This window comes from Camelus bactrianus, chromosome 9 (genome assembly GCF_048773025.1).
Source record: "Camelus bactrianus isolate YW-2024 breed Bactrian camel chromosome 9, ASM4877302v1, whole genome shotgun sequence".
Classification (NCBI taxonomy): domain Eukaryota; kingdom Metazoa; phylum Chordata; class Mammalia; order Artiodactyla; family Camelidae; genus Camelus; species Camelus bactrianus.
The window spans coordinates 7,073,249-7,097,337 of record NC_133547.1 but is presented as its reverse complement, the minus strand read 5'-3'; the positions used below and the strand labels follow the sequence as shown (position 1 = coordinate 7,097,337).

Here is a 24,089-nt window from a genome sequence, read left to right as displayed (position 1 = left end):
TTCCCCCCAGGGAACTTGAGAGCTTTACAGTGGCTAGACCAGATTTGAGGGGTGGCTTCCTCCAGCCGAACTGGGTTTGCCCCCTCCTGCAGCTGGCTTTTGGCCAGGACTTCCCGAGGAGAGGCTGCGTGGGGCTTTCCCTCCCAAAGGCAGGCGGTGCGCGGGGAGGAAGGTCAGGGGCTGCTGAGAGGCCGTAAAGGACCAGCACGAGGCCTGAAGTGTGTGAGACTCATCCTTCTGCCGCTGCTGCCCTATGAGGGGAGGGGAGAGGGAGGCAGGACCCGGCACCCGGCTGTCCCTAGGCCATTGGGTCCCCGCCCTGTGCCGTCCATCCCACACCCCATTGGGTGCTATCTGGCTCTGCCGTCCCTAAATTTTATTCTATCTGGAAATCACCCCAGGTCTCTGGAGGGGTATCTCACTTGTTCCCCCAAACTTTGTAAGACTTCATCTCGGGGGAACCAGGGAGCCCTGTCTCTCTTGTCTTCCCACCACTGTTCTCATTATCACTCTCTCACCATTTCTTTGTTCCCTCATCTGTGTCCCCATCTTCCTGTGTCTCCTGGCCCCCAGGCTCTGTCTTCCTCCCCCTCCCGTGTCTCCTCTGCCACAGTCTCCAGCCTGCTTGGGCCACGGCCCAGCCGCCCTGCCTGGCCCTCCTCCCTGGCTCCCCCTCTGCGGCTCTGAGCTGGCCCCACCTCCTGCCCCCCCCTTGGGCCAGGCCTCTGATCCGCCTGTGGACACCGAGGTCTATTGCCTGGCACAAGGCCCCTGGGGCCGAGGACAGACCGCAGCGCCTCAGCACCCCCAGAGGCAGCCCCTCAGCCTGAGCAGAGGAGCCCCCGGCAGCAGGCATGGGGGTGGGCTGCCCCACCAGGTAAGTACTCCACGCAGAGCCCCCAGGCCAGGGTCCCCTCCCGCCTCCTTGCCTGCCATCTTCCTTTCTGGGGCATCTGCCCCAACACCCCCACCCCATCCTCACTGTTCCCCCCTCAGAGGGTTCTATCTCACCCTCAGTGACAGATCCCAGCCCCAGAATAATCCCCCCCCCCCCAGGTCTGGTGCCCCCAACTCTGAGCTCATCTCCATTTTCTGCCCTTTTTCACTCCACCCCTCCATGCTCCTTCATCTTGTCCCACCTCTGTCTCCCATCTGCCTGTCTTCATGGCTCCTGTCTTTCCAGTTCCTAAGATCATCTCCACTTCTCTTGGCCCAGCTGCTCCTGGTCTTCCTGTTTCTTTTCTGTCCCCTCTGGGTTCCCGAGACACCCGTGGGGTCTCCGTCTCCCCCTCTTTCTCAGGCTGCCTCACTCCACCTGCCCTCTGCTGCCATCTCTGAGCCTCTGTACTCTTGTTTTCCTTCAGCCTCCACCCCTATCTCCCTTCCTGTCAATCTCTGCCCTCCAACCTGTTGCCCAGACCCCACTGGTGAGTTGGGGGTCGTGGGGGGACCAGCCAGGGTCTCAGGGAGAGTGGGAAAGTGCTGTGAGGGGGTGGGGCGGGGCTTCTTGGCCCCAGATTAAACAGTGACTTTGACACGAAGTTGATGCACCTTAAGCCCTGCGCCGCCTTAATATGGAAACATTAAGCTGCTCTCCCAGGTCAGGGGGAGGCGGGGGGGGGGGAGGACTTCAGGCACTGGATCCTCTTCCCTCGTGTCTTGCCGTGGCTGCTGGGAGGTGTGTGCCCCGCGAGCTGGGCCATGTTGGACTCAGACGGGACCCCCTAGAGGTGAAGGCCCCTGTCCACTTTCGGAAATGGACGAGGTCACGTCTGCCTCACAGGGCTGAGGGGCCCCAGGAGGATTTAGGAAAGCGGAGTCCTGGGTTGGAAAGTCTGAGGACCCAAACCGGCACCTCCATCCCCAGTACTCTGCTGGTCTGGCCAGTTCTCTGAGCCACTCCCCCACCTGTGAATCGGGGCGATGACCTTGACCTCCCAGCATCCTGAGCAGCCAAGGTGAGCAGCGGGGTCTGATGGAGCCCAGCAGGCAGTCTGTGGGCATCTGGTGAGCTCTGCATTGTAGGTGCTTGGGAAGCCTGAGCAGGCAATTCGGTTGCCTGTAGTCCACTCTGCCACTCAGGCTTTGGCACCGAGAAGGCTGAGTGGGAGTCCAAGGTTTGCCGCTCCTTGGCTAAGGGACCGGGGACAAGAGATGGACCTCAGCTCTTCAGTTGGCTTTACTGTGAGAAGCCAAGTTCCGACATGCAAACGTTGTGGTCAGAGATGGGTGGGTGGGTGTAAGGGCCCCAACCCCCTGCCCCTACTCTGTCACCTGGTGGTCCCTGAGGGGTGCTAGTGCACAGTGGGGACTTCTGGGCAGGAAGGGGCTATAAATGGAGAGGTCAGAGCCTGGATTCTGACCTCATACCTGCCCCCTTCAATGACCAGCCTCAGTTTCCCCTTTTTAAAGAACAATCTCTAATGCCCAGAGTAGCTGAGGATGAAAAGAAGAGAGTTGGGGCACATCATGGATGCTAAACACAGCCAGGCCCCGTCCTCTCTGACCTGAGCCTCAGCTTTGACTCTCTAGAATGGGCCTAATAAGCACCCATGTGGTGGGGCTGTCTGGGTTCAGGTGCAGACCTCTGAGCAGGGGTCAGGGGAGGGGGAGGGTACCAGTTGGTGTTGAACTTGACATCACCTAACAGCCCTCTCCTTGGAGTGAGTGCCCCCAGCCCTGCCAAGAAGCCAATAATCTCCAGAGCCTGGTCCAGGGGGCCCATTGTACATAGGTGCTTGATAAATACTGACAGAACTGATATGCAAAATGTTGGGAGGGTGGTCCTTGTTTTTTTTTTTAACGGAGGTATTGGGGATTGAACCCAGGACTTTGTGGATGCTAAGTACCCACTCTACCACTGAGCTATACCCACCTCCCCATATGCAAAATACTTAACCCCCTACCCCAGACAGGTCCTGGAAGTCCCCGCCTCACAGTGCCAGATGTTAACCCTGCAGCTGCTGGAGGACAATGAGGTCTGCAGGTCCATGCCTAGTCCCTTCCCTCCTCCTCTCCTCCCCACCACTCTGCCCAGGGTTCAGCTGCTTAAGATTCCCTCCATTTCTCAGATGAGGGAACTGAGACTCAGGAAGGGATGTGACTTGCCACCAGTCACACAGCTAGTTAAGTGCCTGAGCTGGGATTCAAACTTGAACAGCCTGATGCAAAAGCCTGAGGTCTTAGATCGCTGCTCCTTTCAAGGTTGTTTTTTTTTAATCCCCATTCCACAGATGAGCAAACTGAAGAGGAAGCCAGTGGTCCCAGGGCACACAGTGGGTCAGCAACTGACCGAGGACTGGGTCCTGGGTCTCTATGTCTGGAAGACCTTCCTGACCTTGGAGAAGTCCAGTTTCCCCATTTTACAGCTGAGGAAACTGAGGCTCAGGAAGGCTGGCCCAAGATCTGAGGGTCAGGGCTAAGCCTGGGTCTTCCTGGAGGCTTTGGGGGGGGGGGGGGGGTTTGTAACAGCTTCATTAAAATATAATTCACAGACCCTAGACTTCATAGAGGAAAATGTACAATTCAGTCTTTTTTAGTATAATCAGAGTTATACCACTATCACCATATTCAACTTTAGAACATTTTCATCCCCTCAATAAGAAACCCCATTCCGCTGGCTGTCACTCCCCAAGCCCCCATCTCCCCATCCTCCCCACAACTAGTCTACTTTCTCAATTTATAGATTTGCCCATTCTGGATATTTTATATAAATGAAATTATACAGTACATGGTCTTTTGTGATTGGCTTTCACTTAGCATGATGTTTTCAAGTTTCATCCATGTTGTAGCACCTATCACTTCATTTTTTAAAAATTGCTGGGTAGTATTCCATTGTGTGGCTCTACCACGTTATATTATCCATTCATCGGCTAATGGATATTTGGGTTGTTTCCATCATTTTTTGGCTATTGTGAATAATGCTATGATCATCTGTATACCGTGTTTGTGTGGACACTTGTTTTTATTTCTCTTGGGTAGATACCTGGGAGTGGAATTGCTGGGTTATCTGGTAACTCTATGTTTAACCACTTAAGGGACTGTTAGACTGTTTTCCACACCAGCTGTACAAGTTTACATCCACCAGTAGCGTGGGAGGGTGCCAGTTTTTCCACATCCTTGTTAATGCTTTTTGGGTTTTTTGTTTTTTCTAATTTTTATAGCTATCCTAAGTGGGTATGAAGTAGTGTCTCATTGTGGTTTTGATTTGCATGTCCCCGCTGGCACAATGATGTCAATTATCTTTTCACGTGTTCAGTGACTGTATAGTTGACCCCTGAATGGCACGGAAATTAGGAGTGCCCACCCTCTGCACAGTCGAAAATCTTAGTATAACCCTAGAGTTGGTCCTCTGTATCTGTGGTTCTGAATCCAAGGATTCAACCAACCAGGGACTATGTCATACTACAGTAGTATTTATTGAAGAAAAAAAAATTGCATATGAGTGGACCCATGATGTTTAAACTCAGGTTCAAGGGTCAAATGTATATCTTTTTAGAAGAAATGTCTATTCAGATCCTTTGCCCATTTTAAAATTTGGTGGGTTTTTTTGGTTTGTTGTTGTTGTTGTTATAAGGGCTCTCTGTTTTAGAAAGTTTCTTAGATATAATTTGCAACTACTGTTTCCCATTAGTGAGCTGTCTTTTCACTTTCCTGTTAGTGTCCTTTGAAGCACAAGACTTTTTTTTTAATAAATTATTTTTTAAGCTTTTTTTGGGGGGGTGGGGGGAGGTCATTAAGTTTATTTGCTTTTTAGTGGAGGTACTGCGGTTCAAACCCAGGACCCTGTGCATGCCAAGCATGCACTCTACCACTAACCTATTTCCATCCCCCAAGAGGTTTTCATTTTGACAAAGTTTAAGTTACCTTTTTTCCCACCTTTTGTTTCTTGTACTTTCTGAGCTTTTGAACCACAGGTGACCTCAGAGCCTGGGCTCATCTCTGCGCTGCCTCCACGCTGAGCAGTAGTTACCATTAGTCTTTATGAGCATAGACTCTGGAGCTGGATGCTAGCACTCAAATCCCAGCTTATTGAGCCGTGACCTTGGGCAAGTTAAATAAACGTTCTGTACTTGGGTTTCCTCATCTGTAAAATGGGGATAATGATGCCTACATTGCTGTGAGGCTCAAATATGTAAATTCACATAAAGTGCACTGTATAAATGTCTGCTCTAATTACTGTAGTGCCTGCTGTAACCCAGTATTGTTACGGCTGTAGTTTTGTTGCTGTCATTGCTACAGGTAACTCCTACAGTATCATCATCATTGTTGTTGATGCTGTACTGTTCTGATTTTTCCATCCATTTGCCAGATGAAGCCACTAAGGCCCAGGGAGCATGCCTGGCCAATAAGCCCACCCATTCTTAGCACCCTAGACTTGGTGGCATCCCTGGCATGCGCATTTCTTGTTCCCGCAGGTTCGGGGCGCCCGCCCCCCGCTAGGCCAAGTGGAGGGGGTGTCCCCACCCAATGGGCCTAGCCAGGGCCCTGAGCCGCCTGAGCGGCGCCCTGGAGTCGGGGGACGACCGGCCGGGCGATGAGGAGGAAGCCGGACCGGGGCTGTGCCGCAACGGGTGGGCGCCCGCGCCGTCGCCGGTGGGGCGGCGCCGCGGGCGCTTCGTCAAGAAGGACGGGCACTGCAACGTGCGCTTCGTGAACCTGGGCGGCCAGGGCGCGCGCTACCTGAGCGACCTGTTCACCACGTGCGTGGACGTGCGCTGGCGCTGGATGTGCCTGCTCTTCTCCTGCTCCTTCCTCGCCTCCTGGCTGCTCTTTGGCTTGGCCTTCTGGCTCATCGCCTCCCTGCACGGCGACCTGGCCGCCCCGCCGCCGCCCGCGCCCTGCTTCTCGCAGGTGGCCAGCTTCCTGGCTGCCTTCCTGTTCGCGCTGGAGACGCAGACGTCCATCGGCTATGGCGTGCGCAGCGTCACCGAGGAGTGCCCGGCCGCCGTGGCCGCCGTGGTGCTGCAGTGCATCGCCGGCTGCGTGCTGGACGCCTTCGTCGTGGGCGCCGTCATGGCCAAGATGGCCAAACCCAAGAAGCGCAACGAGACGCTGGTCTTCAGCGAGAACGCCGTCGTGGCGCTGCGCGACCGCCGCCTCTGCCTGATGTGGCGCGTCGGCAACCTCCGCCGCAGCCACCTTGTCGAGGCCCACGTGCGGGCCCAGCTTCTGCAGGTGCGGGGCCACCCAGTCGCGGAAGGCCACGCCCCCCGGAGGGCGGGCGGGGCCCCTTCCAGGGGTTCGGGAGCCCCGGAAGATGGTGGGAATTGTAGGTCTAAAGGGCAGGTGTGCGTCGAGCCTGGAGGGGACCTGGACTACAATTCCCAGCAGTCTCTTGGGCAGAGACCCTCCCGCCCGCCTTGAGGGCTGAGGATGGTTCCCGGAGCCGTCCTAGGAGATGTAAATCCGAGAGAGAGGTCTCTGATCATTTCTTCCCGGAGGCCTAGATTTGAGACAGATTTTGAGGCAGAAAGAGCTTCCTGGGGCTTGAGGCTGGGCGCCCTATGGAATTGTGGAAACTCCAGACCTGGCCTGTAAAGGATCTGAACTACAATTCCCAGAAGCCTCAGTGGGCAGGGGAAGTGCCCACCTGGGATGGACTGAGGAGGCCTGGTAGTTTTGTGAGTGGTGTAAACCACAGCTCAGCTTTACAATTCCCAGCCGGCACTGTGGTACAGAGAGGGGCCTGTGACTGAGGCCAGGCCCCTTGGGCTTGTGAGAGATGTAGGCCTGAGGATGGGGTACCGCTCACACCTGCAGAGCTATGCAACACGGGGGATTCTCCATGGCCTCTGGGCATGCAGTCCTGCAGCATTTGTGGGAGACTTCATTTCCCACCTCAGTGGCCCAAGACTCTCCCACCAGCCTCCTCCTCAAAGAAGTACAGGACAGGGGTTGGAAAACTCTTGAATTTTAGCTTCTCACCAAAAAAAACCCAAAACAAACAAAAAACTACAATTCCCATTGGCCCCTGGGGCAGCGGCTCCCTGATGAAGGTACCTTAGTATTTCTAGAATTGTGGTCAAACTGCCCAAATTGTGGGGCAGTGGCTGACCTTACCCAAGTAAAGACACTTAAGAACCCTGGGCTGAGGATGGACTTGGGTGAGAGGAAGGACGGTTGGTGGTGAGAATTACAACTCCCAGCAGCCTCCAGGAGACAGTTGGAAGAGAATAGGTCCCCACAACCCACTTCTGTGGGTTAAGACACAAGGATTCAGGACCAGGAGGGACATGGTCTCTCCCAGAAGTCTGTGGAGCGCTGACATGGCCTGGGAGGTGGTTATGGAACCGGTGAGTAGGTGGGGTGAAACTGCTAATACCTGGCCTGCGGTTAGGCCCCCACCCTACACAAATGCACAGATGAACAAGGGAATGGAGGTAGTTGGGTTAGGGGTAGGGGGTGGATAGCCCAGGGGCTAGCCTAAGGCATCCAATGGGATGGTGGACCTAGATTGTCATCCTGGTTTATTTTTCTCTGGCCTTATATTGAAAACCATTTTTCTATCCCTCTCCTCCAATTGCTGGTTGGATGTCATTCTTATCTTCTGTTGTCTCTTTAATTCCATCTCTGCCTTGCCGATTTCTGTGGCTCTATGCCAATGTCACTCTGTCGCTCTCTTTTTCTCTCCCCTGTCTTTCTCTTTCTTGGGTTTCTTTCCCCAAACCCTCTCTGAGTCTCTGTCCCTTTCTCTGTATCCCTGGGTCTCTGTCTCTCTTTTCTCTGGGCCTCCATTCTCCTCTCCCTGGACCTCCCCTCCCTCTCTCTGGGTCTCTGTCTTCCTCTCTTTCTGGGTCCATGTACTCATCCCACCTCCACCCCTGTGGGTCTCTGCTTACCTCTGCATTCTCTGTTTCCTCCTCTTGCTGTCTCCATCTCCATTTATCTCTGTGCTCCCTGCTGTCTGTCTTTGGCTGTTTGCCTTTTGCTGCAGCCTCGAGTGACCCCGGAGGGTGAGTACATACCGCTGGACCACCAGGATGTGGATGTGGGCTTCGATGGTGGCACTGATCGAATCTTCCTTGTATCTCCAATCACCATCGTGCACGAGATTGACTCCGCCAGTCCTCTCTATGAACTAGGACGGGCTGAGCTGGCCCGAGCTGACTTTGAGCTAGTGGTCATTCTCGAGGGCATGGTTGAGGCCACAGCTATGACCACACAGTGTCGTTCTTCCTACCTCCCTGGTGAGCTGCTCTGGGGCCATCGTTTTGAGCCGGTCCTCTTCCAGCGTGGCTCCCAGTATGAGGTCGACTATCGCCACTTCCATCGCACTTACGAGGTCCCGGGGACACCCGTCTGCAGCGCCAAGGAGCTGGACGAACGGGCAGAGCAGGCTTCCCACAGCCCCAAGTCGGGCTTCCCTGGTTCTCTGGCAGCATTTTGTTATGAGAATGAACTTGCTCTAAGCTGTTGCCAGGAGGAAGATGAGGAAGAGGAGGCCACGGAGGGGGATAGGGCAGAGACAGAAGAAGATGGGGCTGCCAGCCCCCGAGTACTCACACCAACCCTGGCATTGACCTTGCCGCCATGATGCAAGCTGATGTCTCCCTATTTGTACCCCCTTCCCAGAGGTAGCAAGACGGAGAGATTGGGCCCTCTCCTGGGCTGGGGTCAGGTGTTTCCTAAGACCAACAGGCCTACTGGGTAAATTATTAGCTGGTGATGTTCTGCCATGCCTAGTGGACCTACCATGGATGTACTGGACCTTCATTCCTCTGAGTTCTGTGCTCCCTCCTGGGACCCCTTTGTCAGCCCAGTTCCTGAGTCTCACCAGAGATGAGGGATCCAGAATTCTGGACCACCCAAGAGGCAAGGACTGGCAATTCTAGATTCCTCCATATGGCTGGTTAGGTTTGTTGAGCAGGATCTTGAAACAATGGTATAGACTGCCTCTGGGGGAGGAAGTCTGCGGTGCTCAAGCAACAATGGAGATCAAGAATTTGTTGGTCTGAATTGACCTAAGATTCAAGGAACTGTTGCTTCTCGACTCAGCCAACCATGTAGCAAATCATTGTTTCTAGACTACCTAAGGAGGGAAAGTTATGGAATGCCCCAAGAATTCTTGATTGACCAATGACAAAGAATATTGACTGCAAGTCAAGAGAAGATTTTGTGGGTCCAGAAAACCCCAAAGTTGAGATTCTGTGAATCTAGATTAACCACAGAGGCAAGTACTGGTGAATCTAGAACAGCTTTGACCGGAGAGTTGGACGAATCCAGAAACGAAAGAGAGAGGTTTCTAGAATGCATGAAACAATGGAGAGTCTGTGGGTCTAGAGGGACTAAAGTGGCAGATTTGGGAGTGCTTGATGTAACTTCAGACCACTGGCTATAGGACCGCAAACCAAGGGGCTATCAGTGCTTCTGAATGATCCACAGGTTTTGTGTCTTTTTTAAGTGCCATTCTAGAAAGTCCAAAAGAATCAGATTGCTCTAGATTGATCACAGAGTCAAGGAAGGAGTGGCGATTCTAGGTGTCTGAGACTTGCTGGTTCCACTTTGCCCAGTGAAGTTCGGGATGCAGTCCGTGAGGATACATGACTTCTTTGTGGTTCTGTAATGCCAAAATAAATCAAGGCTCCAGGGATCGAGAGTTGTCCATTATCAAAACCTGGAAGTTCTAATCAGCTCCTAGAACTTGGCAGTTCGAGGAGGTGGACTCGGAATTTGACAGGCAGCATTGCTGGGCTGGCCTGGGAGGTGAGGGCCCCGCCGAGACCCTGTGGGTAACAGAGTTAGTTATTGGGCAAGGGAAGGGAGAGCCCTAAGGCTGGTGAGTCTACGATGCTCTGGAATCCTCCACCTAGTGATGTGTGTCTGTTTCTTAAAGATGTTATACATATGTGTATTATATATATATAATATAAATAAAGATATCTATCTATTTTTTCCTGTGGTTCCTAGAGAAGGGTTAGAAATGAGCTTGAGCTACGTGGAATGGCATCCTTTACAAAGATCCAGGAAGCTTTGCTCTAAACCCCAAGTCTACCTCAACTGACTATGTGACTTTCAGCAAATCACTCCCCTCTCCTCGCCTCAGTCTTCCCATTTGCAAAAATGGGACATTGGAACTCGAAATTCTCTAAAAGCCTTTCCACTTGGATGATTCCTCACTTCACTGAGGATGGGATGGAGGTGAGGGTCCTGGAGGTTCCCCAGTTCTCCCTGGTGCTGTAATGCATGATCTTCTGGGGGAAACTGGGACGAGAGATGCTCTGAGAGGGCAGGTTGGGACTTGAATGTCTGAATGACAGGGCAGGCTGAGGACCAGAATCACCTCCTCTCTGGTCCAGCATAGAGAGCAGAAGATGGAGGAGGTATCTCTGAATATCAGGGGATGTATGTGTTTACGGGGAGACTTATCCCCCAGATTAAATCACCGGGAGCCCTAGAGGTGTGTCTGTGAGTGTGCTTTTGGGGTACGGGTCCTCGGGTCTGGCTCTGGCCCATGTGGCTATCTATCTAAGTGCCCAGCAGGCTAGGAGCCAGCCGCAGAAGGAGCCAGGTCCAGGAAGGACACGTTCCCATCCCTGTGTCCCAGGATTGAGGACAGGCACTGTCATTGCCCATCAGCCTGCCCCAGTGCTGCATAAGTCCAGGTCCCCCCTTCTGACTTCCCCACCTCCCTTTATCCTTCAGAATCCCCACATAATAACCGGATGGGATTAATTAGCTGGCTGCTCCCCCAGCACAGGGTGGCCAGGGTAGGTACTGGGGGCAACGGAAACACAGGCATGAAGAAGGATGTTAAGTTGGAGGGGAAGGGATACGAAAAGAATTCTGTTTGGAATGCGAGGGAGTAGGGGCAGGGCTGGTGCAGCCTGGGTTTCCAGCGGGGAGGGCAGGGCTTGAGCCATTCATAAAGGTCACTGAGGGGATTAGGAGGCTCCATGTCTAATCTGTCAGCTTAACCAGGTCCTGGCCCCGAATCTGTCCCCACCTGCCTAGCTCAGGGACAGCGAATGAGGACCAGGCCAAGACACCATCTCAGACTCAATCAACCTGACCGTGATGGGGGTGCCCAGCTTCTCCATCTGAGCCAGGCCCCTGCACCCACTTTGCCCGCAAGGAATGGGAAGGAGAGGCGGGGGAGGGGAAAGGGCCTCAGGATACCCAGAGGAGGGAGGAGTTTAAGAGCAATAGTATGAGAGGAGGGGGAAGTTAAGTGAGGTGAGTCAGAGGAGGGAAAAGACCTTGAGAAGGGAGAAGGAATCAGAGGTGGGAGGATGCGGAGGAAAGGGGAGTTGTCCTACAGGGAAAGGATGCTAAAATAAGGGGAGGAGTTTTGAGGAGAATGGGAGGAGACAGAGGCAGCCGGTGCCAGGAAGGAGGAGCCTGTGCTTTCACTCTATTTGGCCTTCCCCTATAGTCCCATTCTCCACGACAGCTACTAAAAAGCATAGCATTTGAAAGAAAGAATAAGTCTTTTGTTTCACCACTTCTTGACGCTGAAGAGGCTGAGGTGAATGAGGAGGTCATGGGAGGGGATAGGGAAAGGATCTGGAGATTGGAGGGGCCAGTAGCCGAAGGAAGAGAACCAAAAGAAAGGTTAGCCAAAGCTGCTCGCGGTTGCGTGGCAACCACTGCGGTCTAAAGCCAGCTGGGCCTGCTAGAAGGTGTGGCTCACGAAAACAACCGATAGTTGTGGCCCCACCCCCTGGCAACAAGCCAGACAAAGTACCGCCCCCTAGCAACGTATTACTAGAGGCGGGGCTTGGTTGAACCAGTAGCTTAGTGCCCAGAGCCTTTGCGCAGGCGTAGTCCTCTCTGCTTGAGCATAGTCCCACCTCCAAGCAAATTCTTTCCGAGGAGAGCAGCCAGCCAAGTGCCTTCTTTAGTTTCGGAGGTGGGGCCCGGACCCCTGCCCGCACTCCGATTGGCTCCACAGACCGTCTACCTCAGGCCGGACACAGCTACGTCTACTCTTTGTGTGCCTATTGGCCCTGGAGGGCGAGCCCGTCGGTCTCGGAGGCGGAGCAGACGAGAGGGGCCGCCGTGGATTGGACGGTGTCAAAACGAGGGGCGGACCCTACTGGCGGGGCGGTTGGGAGGCGAAGGGAGAGTCTTTTCAGCGCTGAGGATTGGCGCTGAGGAGGCGGCGGTGGCTCCCGGGGCGTTTGAGCGGGCTCACCCGAGCCCGCGGGCCAACGCGGATCCAGGCCCTACCGGCGGGACCGCCCCGGACTCCCCGCGGGCCTTCCTAGCCGCCATGGAGGACGGTGTCTATGGTAAGTCGGGGAGGGGCGGGGACGGCTGGGAGCGGATGGAGGGTTTCGTCCCGAACGTTCTACTGCGAGCGTTCCTCCGGGTGCGCGCCTCACGGAGCCGTTCGGCCCTATTGTCGCCTAGCTTTTGTGGGGCTCGGGACGGGCTTCCGGCAGGTCCTAAGAGCGGGGCGTTCCAGGCCATTGTTTGGGCCGAGCCTGTTTCCGGTGGCGGCGGGAGGGGGTGGGATGGAGAGGCGGAGGCGAGGCTGGGGCGGAACCATTCCCTCTGGAGGGGCCGGGCTAGCCCAGTGCCTGCTGGGATCGGGGAGGGGGGCTTCTGCGGGCGGTGGGGTGGGGAGAAATCTTGGGGGCTACAGAGATCCCGCTAAGGCGGAGGGCTTCCATGCCCCGCCCCCTACCCCAAGTTGCAAGCTGTCATCAGCTTCCCCTGCCATAGTTACTTTCCATGGACCAAGGAGTCAGGACACCCAGGCCCCCAGCTACCTCGCCAAGAATGGAGGCAGAAAACCAAGGCTTCAGCTCCCTTTCAAGTAATGAGCCCAGCAGTTCAAGCTTCCAGCCCTTTTAACTCCCCAGACATGAGTCCAGGCTCCCAGTCCCTTTCTCCCCAAGGACTAAACAGTCTAGATTCTCGGCCCTTCCTCCCCTAAACTGAGGAATCTAGGTCCCCAACCTTTTATTCCAGCAGACAGAAGGCTGGACCCTCTCATCCTCATCCTCTCCCTGAACCTAGGAGTTCTGCCCACCCCACCCCCCAGCCATATGCTTCCCTAGATTCAGAAATGCAGGCTCCCAGTCCCCAGAACTGAACTCCAACCCGTGTCCTCCTCCCCCAGAGCCCCCGGACCTGACTCCAGAGGAGCGGATGGAGCTGGAGAACATCCGACGGCGGAAGCAGGAGCTGCTGGTGGAGATCCAGCGCCTGCGGGAGGAGCTCAGCGAAGCCATGAGCGAGGTGGAGGGTCTGGAGGCCAATGAGGGCAGGTGAGGGCTGGGGCAGGGAACCTGGGGGTCATGGGGCCCGACTGGGACGAGGGATGCCCAGGCAGTGACCCTCCACCCTCTACTCTCTGCCCCTGCAGCAAGACATTGCAACGGAACCGGAAGATGGCAATGGGCAGGAAGAAGTTCAACATGGACCCCAAAAAGGTGCTTGGGGCCACAGGGCTGGGATCAGCCAGGCAGATATTTAGACAGTGGAGTCTGGCTCATCCAGGTTCCAGAAGTGTGGTGGTTAAAGGTCTGCCTTTGGTAGACAGACTTGGTCCTTATCCCTGGATTCAGATACTGGCTGTGCATTTGTTCCCTGACCCCTAACCAAATGCTCCAGCCTCCTGACCTTTGCTTGTGCTAGTTCCTCTGTCCAAGAGGTCCTCTTCTCTTTTTTGCTCATATTTCTGGATCCATTTCTGTTGTCACCGGGAATCCCCAGGAGGAGCTAGACTGAGTCTTGTAGGGACCATGGACAGTGACATGTACAAAGGAGGGTTGACAAGTGCCATGACAGAGAGAGGTTCCAGGGCTGTGGACTCTCAGAGGAGGGAACCTGGTACCATCAGGGAGGGCTTCCTAGAGGAGGGGATATTAAGGTCAGGTTTGAAGGATGAATTACTGTTCACCAGGTGGAGAAAAGATGTTTGTTCATTCATTCATTGATTTTATACCCATTTTCTGAGGCCTCCCTTGGGCCTGCCCCTCTGCTAGGCAATGTCGGGGACCCAGAGGAGAGTTTGACCCTGCCTTGCCCTCAGGGAGTCCCTAGACATGGATCCCGCCATCCAGAGTGAGATTTAGCCACAGTGAGGTCCTTGTGGCATCGGGAGAATCAGAGAAAGCCCTAGTCCAGCCTGAGGCTTGGCCCTGCTAACAATTTCCCACTTTATTCCTCTTGCCCAAAGCAATTGTAGTTTGTTCAGTCATTCAGCAAACATTCATGGGGCTCCCGTTCCTTGCCAGACCCTGCTCCCAGGGCTGGAATTAACCAGGCAAAGGCAGACAGAACAGGAGGTACAAAGGCTATGAGGTGGGAGGGGTGGTCTGTAAGGCCCCAGGAGTAGCCTGAAAAGGAAACCTGGCTCTGCTCTGGTGAGAGTGAGGGTGGGTTTGGATGCCAAGGTTCCTGAGGACTTGGGAGAGAGTGGCTCCCTGAGCACACCAGCGCTGAGACTCAACCCCCGCCCACCAGGGGATCCAGTTCTTGGTGGAGAATGAACTCTTGCAGAACACACCAGAGGAGATCGCCCGTTTCCTGTACAAGGGCGAGGGCCTGAACAAGACGGCCATCGGAGACTACCTGGGGGAAAGGTGAGACCCCTCACCTCCGCAGCCCCTGCTGGATCTCTCCCCTCAGTTCCCCGCATGCAGCGCCTACTCTCAGGCTGCCGGCTCCTCCTAAGGAGAGGCCCTGATAGACCAGCCTTGTGACTGGACGACGACACAGGGAGCTGACACTGGCGTCTAGGGGAGTCTGGGACCTTCTGAGGAACCTGGGGACGTGAGCATCTAGGGGGCATGGGGACCATCCATTTATGTCTGGGAACAGTGGAGCACATCTGCAAGTGTCGTGGGAGCGTGGGAACCTGTGTAGACAGTGGCATGCTTAGGGGCAGTGTAGACAGCTAGGGAGCATGGGGGTCCTCACTGGACATCTGGGAGCATGAGGACCACCTGTGAATGTCGGAATGTGAGGACCCTGTAGACGTCTGAGGTGCATGGGGACCTGTGACGTCTGGAAAACCTGGGGACCATCTGGGAGCACCTGGGGTGTGTGGAGACCATCTGAACACCTGGGTGCACAGGACTATCCGAGGATGTCTGGGATGTTTAGGGATTGTGTGGACATCTTGGGTGTGTGGAACTTTCTGAACATCTGAGGTGCATAGAGGCTGTTTGTGGACATGTAGGGTGTATGGGAACTATCTCGGGGGTGCGGGGATCATCTGTAGGTGTCTGGGGATCGTCTGTGGACATCTGGAGTGCATGGAGATGGTCTGGATGTCTGGAATTGTAGGGATGGTTTAGTGGATATCTGGGGTGCCTGGGGACTGTCTGTGAACAGCTGGGGGATGGGGGCCATCTCTGGCCATCTGTGGAACCTGGGGGTCATCGGAGAGGTGATGGCCCACAGAGACGTGTTTGCTATGTTTCTCCCAGCTGCAGAGGTCCAGGCACACCAGGGTTCTTGTAGCAGATGGTCCCCCCAAGAGTGTTCCGATTATCCCCACCCTGGTGCCAGGCCTGTGATGGGGGTCTGGCCAAAACTTCTATCTACTACAGCGGCAGCTGCTGTGCAGAAGAAGGGGTGCAGCCTCCCCAGTGCTTTGCCTATTGCCTCCTCTCCTCCCCGCCCGCCACCTCCCCAGACCCCTTCCTGTGCATGACTTTGTCCCTGTCCTCCCAGGGAAGAGCTGAATCTGGCGGTGCTCCATGCCTTTGTGGATCTGCATGAGTTCACTGACCTCAATCTGGTGCAGGCCCTCAGGTGAGAGGGATGGGGTTGGAAGGGCAGGAAGGTATCTGTCAGGGCTTTCTGTACAAAACCAAACAAAAACAAACAGAAATTAGAGAATTGATTGCCTTACACAACACCAGAGTCCACAGTAGGGCCTCCTTCCGGCATAGCTGTATCCAGGTGCTCAAATGGTGTCAGAAGATCAACTTTCCCTATTGTGGAGATAGACATTGGCATTGCTCCGTGCAGACCCTCCTCCCACAGGATAGCAGAAGCTCCGAGCCAACCCTCAGAGCTGTTCAATCTTAGTAGAAAGAAGTTGTTTCCATACAAATCCCACCAAAAGTCTTATGGTCAATGCTCATTGGTCAGATTGGCCACAGACTCAGACCTCTTATTGGCCAGTTCCTATCCCAGGGACTGAGAATGGAGGGGGTTCTGCCAGTCCTGAAGTTCACATCCGTCCCCTCTCTAACCCAGGCAATTTCTCTGGAGTTTCCGCCTCCCTGGAGAGGCACAGAAGATTGACCGGATGATGGAAGCCTTTGCCCAGCGCTACTGCCTGTGCAACCCTGGGGTTTTCCAGTCCACAGGTGGGGGCTCAGACTCCCGGGGCCTGGGGAGGAGGGAGCCGGGGGCTTGACCTCCTGGGTCCTGGGGGGCCCACACCCCCTTGTCGTCACCATCTGCCTGTCCGGTGCAGACACGTGCTACGTGCTGTCTTTCGCCGTGATCATGCTGAACACCAGCCTGCACAACCCCAACGTCCGGGACAAGCCGGGCCTGGAGCGCTTCGTGGCCATGAACCGGGGCATCAACGAGGGCGGGGACCTGCCTGAGGAGCTGCTCAGGGTCAGGCCCTGCCTTCCCCTCCCCCCGGCCCCCCAGCCCTGTCCCTCTTCCTTCCAGCTGCAGACCCTCCTCCCTGCGGGTCTCCAAGTGCTTAAGCTGTCCACTTGGCATCACTGCCTCTCCCTTGATGATGCCAGCCTGTCGGTTTCTTTTCTCTGTGTCTCTGCCTGCCTGTCCTTGTCTCTCTGCTTCTCTTTTCTATCTCTCTCTGCTCTCTGACTCTTTGGGGTCTTGATCTGTCCCGTTCAGCTGTTTGTCTGTCTCAGCACTTAGCTCTTCTAGCGTCTGTGTTGCTGCATCTTTCTTTCCTCCTCTTCTTGGGGCTCCCTCCACTCTTCTGCCTTCTGCTTCCCTTTCCTCCCCGGACTCCTCCCTCCCTCCCTGGGCCGGAGGATCTGTGGTCTCATTGGCTCCTCAGCTGCTGGGAGAGTACCCCCCCACCCCCGCCAAGTAGCCCCAGGAGGGTCCCAGGAGCCTGGAGTTGCTGACCATGCCTTCGCCCCTTAGAACCTCTACGACAGCATCCGAAATGAGCCCTTCAAGATTCCCGAGGATGATGGGAACGATCTGACCCACACCTTCTTCAACCCGGACCGGGAGGGCTGGCTCCTTAAGCTGGGTACGTCCCCCCTGACTCTGCTGGCTACCTCTGCAGGGGTCAGCGAGTGGGCCTGGGCTCTGGACTCAGCTTTTGCACATATCCACTGTGTGACCTTAGGCCAGTAATTCAACCTCTCTGAACCTCAGCTTCCACATCTGAAAAGGAGATCAGGCCTGCATGTCATGCCCAAGCCCAGGACCTGTCATGTTTTCGGTGCTCCCTAACTCCTTCCATTGGTCCCCATACATTTCTGGAGCCAGGCCCTGGTCCAGGCACTGAGGCCACAGTCAAGAACCAGATAGCACAGGCCCCATGGGGAAGGGGGGATGCTTTCAGCTGCAGTTAACAGAAAAACAGCCTGGGGGAGGGGACGCCTGGGAGGCCATGACCTCACTTGGCAGGAACTCCCAGGGGTCGGGGCAGGGCCCAGTGTGAGGGTCTTGCATCTGCCATCTGCCGCCACGGTCTGTTGTCACCTCATCAGTCCAGTAGCATGGTGTCTGTTCCAGAGGTGTCACACCTCGCCAGACATCAACCATAGGCAGAAAAGAGCCCACAGAAATGAGAAGACTGGTCTTAGAACGCTCCGTGGGCTCCTCAGCTGGTTGGATTGGTCCCCAGTGGGGAGGGGAAGCAGCATGGCTGCTGTCGATGAATGGGTCGGGTGAGGGCCAGTCCACCTAAACACGTGGCCCCATCAAACTCAGGGCCAGTGAGCAGAGGTCCTGCGGGTGCCCCTTCCATGCAGGTATCTGAGGACTGGAGTGGTTCTCAGCGCTGACTGCCAGGGAAAGTCATCTGGGAGCTTGGAAAACCGCAATGGCCAGGCCGCCAATTCGGGCAGTCAGGAACTGTGGGGCAGGACAGGCCATTAGTCATGTTGAAAGCTCCCTGGGGGGCGGTTCCAGTGCATGGCCAAGGTTGAGAGCCTCTGGCTTGCAGCCAAGCCTTGTAATAGATGCCACTGGAGGGTTAGCAGTGGCTATTTAACAGAGAAGCAGTGAGTAGCTACTCCAGGGAGACAGAATCTGGCAAGGACTTACAGTCTCAAGCAGACAGTGGAGGCAGCCCGGATGGTGGGAAGGTCCAGAGGAAGCTTCCAGCCAGGGCTTTGCTTCCTTCAGGTCTCATCATCCACCAGAGTCAGGCTCCCCGCAGCACCACCCAGCCCCCTGTGGAATTGCCTGCATCAGCTCCAAGGGAAGGAGGCAGGTCTGGGGGAAATCTAGATTCTTCAAGGCCAAATAGTGCCCCTGGCAGTGAGTGGGCGGGAAAGGAAAGCAGGAAGGGCAGCTTTATTGGGAGCTGGTTCCCCTCCAAACCACTCCCATCGGCAGGAATCCTCATTTCTTGGATGAGGAAATGGAGGCTCAGTCACTGTCCAGCAGCCACAGGGCAGAGGTGTCCTTGGCCCCAGATCTCTGACCAGAGCGCATCACAAGGTTGTTAGAAAAAGGCACCTCTTGAAACACTGAAGTACAGGAAACGGAGTCTGCGGTGGTGGTTATAGTCACAAAGATGGTTAATAAAAGCCATTCTTATGGTTGCTATTTAATCTTTCCGGGACCACAAGGAACCCAGAAGCAGGTCACTTTGAAGGAGGAAGGTGTGGGGCCGAGTGGGTCTCCAGACTGGAGTCCAGAGAGGGCAAGAGGTTGTCCTAAGGTCACACAGCCACTTTGTACTGGTGTTGATATGAGTCCCCACACCCACCTTGGCCCCAGGAGTGGGGTTTTGTCTTCTGCCTGTGGAGGTGACCTCCAGATAGAGACATCTTCACCATGGCAACCGAGGGCCCTCCTGGCCTGGGATACGTCCTGGGGGTTGGGCTGGAGCCAAGCACTGACTCCAGGAGGGGCTCCCAGCTGCTGTGGTGGGGCTCAGCATCCCTGGCCTCCCCGGGAGGGAGGGGGTCCAGCCATTCCTCCCTCATGTGGATGTAACTGGTTTTCTTCCCTCTCTCTCCCTCCCTCCCTCTCTGCGCATTTCTCTTCGCTCTTTCTGTCTCTGTCCCACCCCCCTGTGCATCCCTTCCCTCCCCCTCCCTGTGGCTCTGGGGGGACACCCCCTTCTTTCGCCTCCCTTCTCCTCGCCTGGTCCTGCCTGCTTTCTCGCTGTCTGCCCCAGGAGGTAGGTACACAGCCTGTCCTTGCTCCCTGACACAGCACAAGGGGCGGGGAGGCGGCTGCCCTGGCCTGGGGCCCACAGGAGGGGGCAGGGGGCTCAGACTCCCGGCCCAGGTCAACACAGGCTTAGAAAGTGTAGAGCCCCCCCGCCTGGGGTGGATGGTTCCCGGGGCTCAGACATGCCTGTCCCCTGTCCCCATGCTTATCTGTCTCTTCCCACGTACCGCTTGGTCCTAGGCCCTGATAGCGCCACCTTTCCTGCACTCACCCTGTCTCTCACCACCTCCCCACCCTCCCAGAGGCCCTGTCCCCCTGTTGAGCCCAGGCCCCCTCCCCCCTTCCCTTCCAGGGGGCCGGGTGAAGACGTGGAAGCGGCGCTGGTTTATCCTCACGGACAACTGCCTCTACTATTTTGAATACACAACGGTGAGGGCGGGGTGGGCGGGGTTGGGTGGAAGAGCAGGGGCGGGGCTGGGATGGGGGCCTGGACTCCCGAGTCCCAGGGAGGAGGGGGCCTGTGGTGAGGATTTGCAAGTCTGAGTCTGACTTGTCTTCTCAGGACAAGGAGCCCCGAGGAATCATCCCACTGGAGAATCTGAGCATCCGCGAGGTGGACGACCCCCGGAAACCAGTAAGACCCTCTCTGTACCCGGTGCTGCCACGGGGGGGGGGGGGTAGGGGCGCCTCTGGCCCCAGGGCTGGCTCTTCCTCGCTGTCCTTGTTCTCCAGAACTGCTTCGAGCTGTATATCCCCAATAACAAGGGGCAGCTTATCAAAGCCTGCAAAACAGAGGCAGACGGCCGGGTGGTGGAGGGGAACCACATGGTGTACCGGATCTCGGCCCCCACACAGGAGGAGAAGGACGAGTGGATCAAGTCCATCCAGTGAGCCTGGGTCCCAGAGTCCTCGGGGAGGTGGGGGTGAGGGGCTCACACTCCTCAGCCCTCATCCTGGGATCCGCCCCTTCCACAGGGCAGCTGTGAGTGTGGACCCCTTCTATGAGATGTTGGCAGCCAGGAAGAAGCGGATTTCTGTCAAGAAGAAGCAGGAGCAGCCCTGACCCCCGGCCCCCAACTCCATTATTTATTATGGAGCTGCCCCACCCGGGTGGCCGGACCACCGGGCCCTGGGGCTGCAGATCCCGGTCCCCGTTTGGAAGATTCACCACCTCTAGCTCCTCCCTCGTTATTTGTAATTAACACGCTGTTGGTAATCTTATTAATTATTTAACCACTCGCGGCCTGCAGACCCCCTCATTTCTTGGGGTTGACGGACCCAGCCAGGCAGCCGCATCTGTGACCTCGGCCAGGAGCGTGGATTGTCGGTAGCTCTCATAGCGCATGAGGAAAGGGCGCTGTCCGAGCCTGGAGCCCCACGGGGGCCTCTCTGGGACAGCTCACTTCTGGTTTCACTGCTAGCCTGCAGGGAGAGAGTGAAGGGTGAATAGCGTGGCCAGAGTTAGCAGTGAGTTAGAGCTGCGTGGCCCTGAGGATGTAGGCAGGTAGAGGTTCCCGGACGATGTGTAACATTCATTCTAGACATTACTGGACAGCCAGGAGCCAGGCAGATGCTCGTCCCACCTTTGCCCTCCTGGGCTTGGGGGCTTTGAGGGAGAACTGGAGAGCTGGAAGGACTCTGAAGGGGACCTGCTCTGGCAGGGTGTAGGATGAATCTGGAAAGAAGGGAAAAGGCCCAGGTACTGAGTACAGTGAGTGGGAAGGCCTTGCTGATGGGGCTGGGCAAGAGGTCAGTGCTGTGGAAAATGGGCTGGGACCATGTAGATGGGGCAGGGCTTTGGGGCCAGGAGGACAGGCCTCTGGCCAGTTGAACTGCATTTCTCAGCCACCGGAGGATTATTCTCCTTTGGAGACATTTCGCACCAAGCAGGGATAGTGCTGAGAAACTGCATTTTTACTCCTTCCCCAGGATTCCGGAGGTCTCCAGAAGTGTAAGGACTGCCTTCTTTAGGGGTGAAAACTTGGGAGGTGTGGTACTCCTGAGCCCCAGATTCAGGCCTGTCCTCCCTTCCAGCATGGGGCGTGCATGATGTCCCCAAAGAACAAAGGTGCATGGATCCCAAGAAGGGTGTTGGGAGACCCTGTGTCCCTCTCCTGTGGCCAGATCTGTAGCTGAGGAGGCTTTAGTACAAGAAACCACAACTCCAGGCAGGTCCAGGACCAAGACCGCGCTGGAAGGGAAACCTGTGGCCCTGGGACACGCCAGAACCGCAGTTATTCCTGCCTGCTGTGTTCTGTGTCCCCGAGGGCCAAACCCCTGATTGCTCCCAGTGGAGTGGGGAGGATCCCGAATCTCAGGCCTTGGTCCCAGCCCCACCCTTGGCCACCAAGTCCATCCGCAGGTGTGAAGGCTCCTTAGCGCTGTAACACTCCCCTCCCTCCTGTGAGACTGCAGACTACAATTCCGGGTGAGCTGTGGCGTCGGCCACCCCGCTGGCAGGAGAGCCATTTTGGAGGCCTCCTGGGAGATGAAGTTTCTCAGGTTTCCCTTAGCCTGATCCTGCGCCCTTCCACAGGTTGGGAAACAAGGTCCTTGGACCCCTGGGGCTGATGGAAAGTGGGGTTTCCAAAGGAGGAAATGGAATTCCTAACTCCTCCCAAAGTTTCTGTAGAAGTGGAGCCATCCACCCAAGGTCAGGGGAAATGAGGTCCCTGTATCAGTAGAGGGTCCCACCACTATCTCACCCTGTGTTGCTTTCCATGGAACAAACCCACAGGTACTGAGTGCCTCCTGTGGGGAAGGAGCTGACCCAGTGGAGATGCCTGGGAAGGGCAGAGGGGGAACAGCATGTGTGGAGGCAGGAAAAGGCATGGTGTACTGGAGTAACACAGCAGTGCCTCTTTGGTGGTGAGGGAGAGGGAGTGGGGGTGACAGGAAATGAAGGGGACGCCTGGGCCTGATCATTTGGGGTGTGGACAGCCATGCTAGGATTTTGGATGTATTCTTAGCTGACGGGAAGCCATCCAAGGGCATGAAGCAGGAGAGTGATGTATTTGGATTGAGGTTGTAGGCGGGACCTCTGGCTGCTGCAGGAGAGCGATCTGAAGGTGAGCAGGGGCTGGGTAAGTTAGGAGGCCGTGCTGTCATCCTGGTGTAACGGGTGGAGGTGAAGAGACCTGGACCCGCCTGAGTCATTTTGGAAGAGGAGCCAGCAGGACCTGCTGCGGGCTGGGTCACCTCTGGGATTCTGGCTCGAGCAACTGGTGACCAGCAATGTCATCAACTGAGCTGGCTGAAAAGGGAATTCATGGGGGGAGAAAACCAGTGGTCCTGTTTTGGCCAAATTAAGCTGGAGATGCCTGTGGAACATTCAGATCAGACTCCTGCCACCTCAAAATTGTCTTTCACTGTTGCCCCCAGTCTGTCCTTTAAGGATTGAGAATTCTGGCTTCCAGCCCCATCCTCTCCCAGGACCCCATACTCACAACCCCTTTGTTACAGATTGAATTGTGTCCCCCCACGAATCCATAGATGGAAATCCTAACCTGTGGTACCTCAGAATTTGATCTTATTTCAAAATAGGATCATTGCAGATATAATTAGTTAAGATGAGGTCATTACTGTGGGCCCTAATCCAATTTGATCAGTGTCCTTATACAAAGGAACATTTTGGACACAGAGACAAACAAGGGGAGAACGCCGTGTGACATGATCAGGGTGATGCTTCTACAAGCCAAGGAGCACCCCAGATGGCCAGCAGCCCACCGGAAGCTGGGAGATACACCTGGAACAGAAGCTCCCTCACAGCCCTTGGGAGGAACCAACGCTGCCAACACCAAGATCTTGGACTTCCAGCCTCCAGAACTGTGAGCCAATAAATATCTGTGGTTTAAGCCACCCAATTTGTGGGATTTTGTTACAGCAGCCAGAGTGAACAAACACACCCCTTCTCCCTCAGACCCAGGAGCCTAACCTAGCTGGGTTCCATGCACCGCCCACCCTGGGCAGACGTGTTCTGAGATCAGTTGGAGAACCACCCGAACTCCCGGCAGTGGCAGTAGTGGAAAGAGGCAAAACCTAATCCTCTGCCTCTCCCTCCATCCCCCACAACTTACATGTGACCCGAATGCCTTCATCACCTTAATTCCTAAGCCAAGAGTCCACAGCATCCCAGCTGGGTCCCCACTCCTGACCCCTTCCCTCCTTCATCCAAACTGCATCCCTCAAATACACAAAGGAATCTGGCTTCCAAGGTGATGGGGGACAGGTTGAAGCCAGGAGGTGAGATGCAAAGACAGACCCAATCAGAGCAAAGAAAAGACAGATGGAGTCAGAATCAGTCAAGAGCCCAGGACAAATCGGGGAAAAAGAAATCGAAGCAAAAACCCATGGCAGAAAGAAATCATAGAGACAGGAAGGCTATGGGGAGACACAGACAAGGAGGAAAAAAGTAGAGACAGGGAGAAACTCAAAGAAATAGAAATAGAATCAGATGGGAAGAAAGGCTGAGAGAAAGACACAGATGGAGAGATGGGAAAACATAAAGACAGGTAGACGAGAACTGGGGTGAGTGAAACAGGGAACTAAAGAAACAAAAAGAAAGAAATTTGAATGGAGAGATTCGGTCAGGGAGATGGGTGGTCACATGGAGAAACAGGTAAACTGAGGCACAGTCACGACGGGCAGGGAGATAGATCCTCTTGAACTATAAGTTGAGGCCACAGCAGAAGTCGGTGATGCCAGCACAAGACACAGAGCTGGGATCCGAGAAGCAGAGAGGCCAGGGACTCACTGCTACACGGCCGTTCTGCCCTTCTGAGCCTTGATGATCCCATCTGTCAAGTGGGGTTGTGAGGACGGCCGTGCCT

General features: G+C 55.4%; 2 protein-coding genes across 2 annotated transcripts; both read left to right on the top strand.

Annotated features, from left to right (window-relative positions):
- The first annotated feature begins 54 nt into the window (after positions 1-54).
- Positions 55-9,889, top strand: KCNJ14 (potassium inwardly rectifying channel subfamily J member 14). The gene is made up of 2 exons (XM_010946893.3): positions 55-6,177; positions 7,937-9,889. Exons 1-2 carry the CDS (start codon positions 5,470-5,472, stop codon positions 8,534-8,536), a joined length of 1,308 nt encoding a protein of 435 aa, XP_010945195.3. The 5' UTR covers positions 55-5,469; the 3' UTR covers positions 8,537-9,889.
- A 2,126-nt stretch (positions 9,890-12,015) lies between these two features.
- Positions 12,016-20,498, top strand: CYTH2 (cytohesin 2). The gene is made up of 12 exons (XM_074369307.1): positions 12,016-12,233; positions 13,070-13,217; positions 13,316-13,382; positions 14,419-14,537; positions 15,634-15,714; positions 16,165-16,277; positions 16,388-16,536; positions 17,044-17,155; positions 19,613-19,689; positions 19,823-19,894; positions 19,993-20,147; positions 20,236-20,498. The coding sequence occupies exons 1-12, from the start codon at positions 12,215-12,217 to the stop codon at positions 20,321-20,323; spliced, it is 1,200 nt and encodes a 399-aa protein (XP_074225408.1). The 5' UTR covers positions 12,016-12,214; the 3' UTR covers positions 20,324-20,498.
- Positions 20,499-24,089: the final 3,591 nt, after the last annotated feature.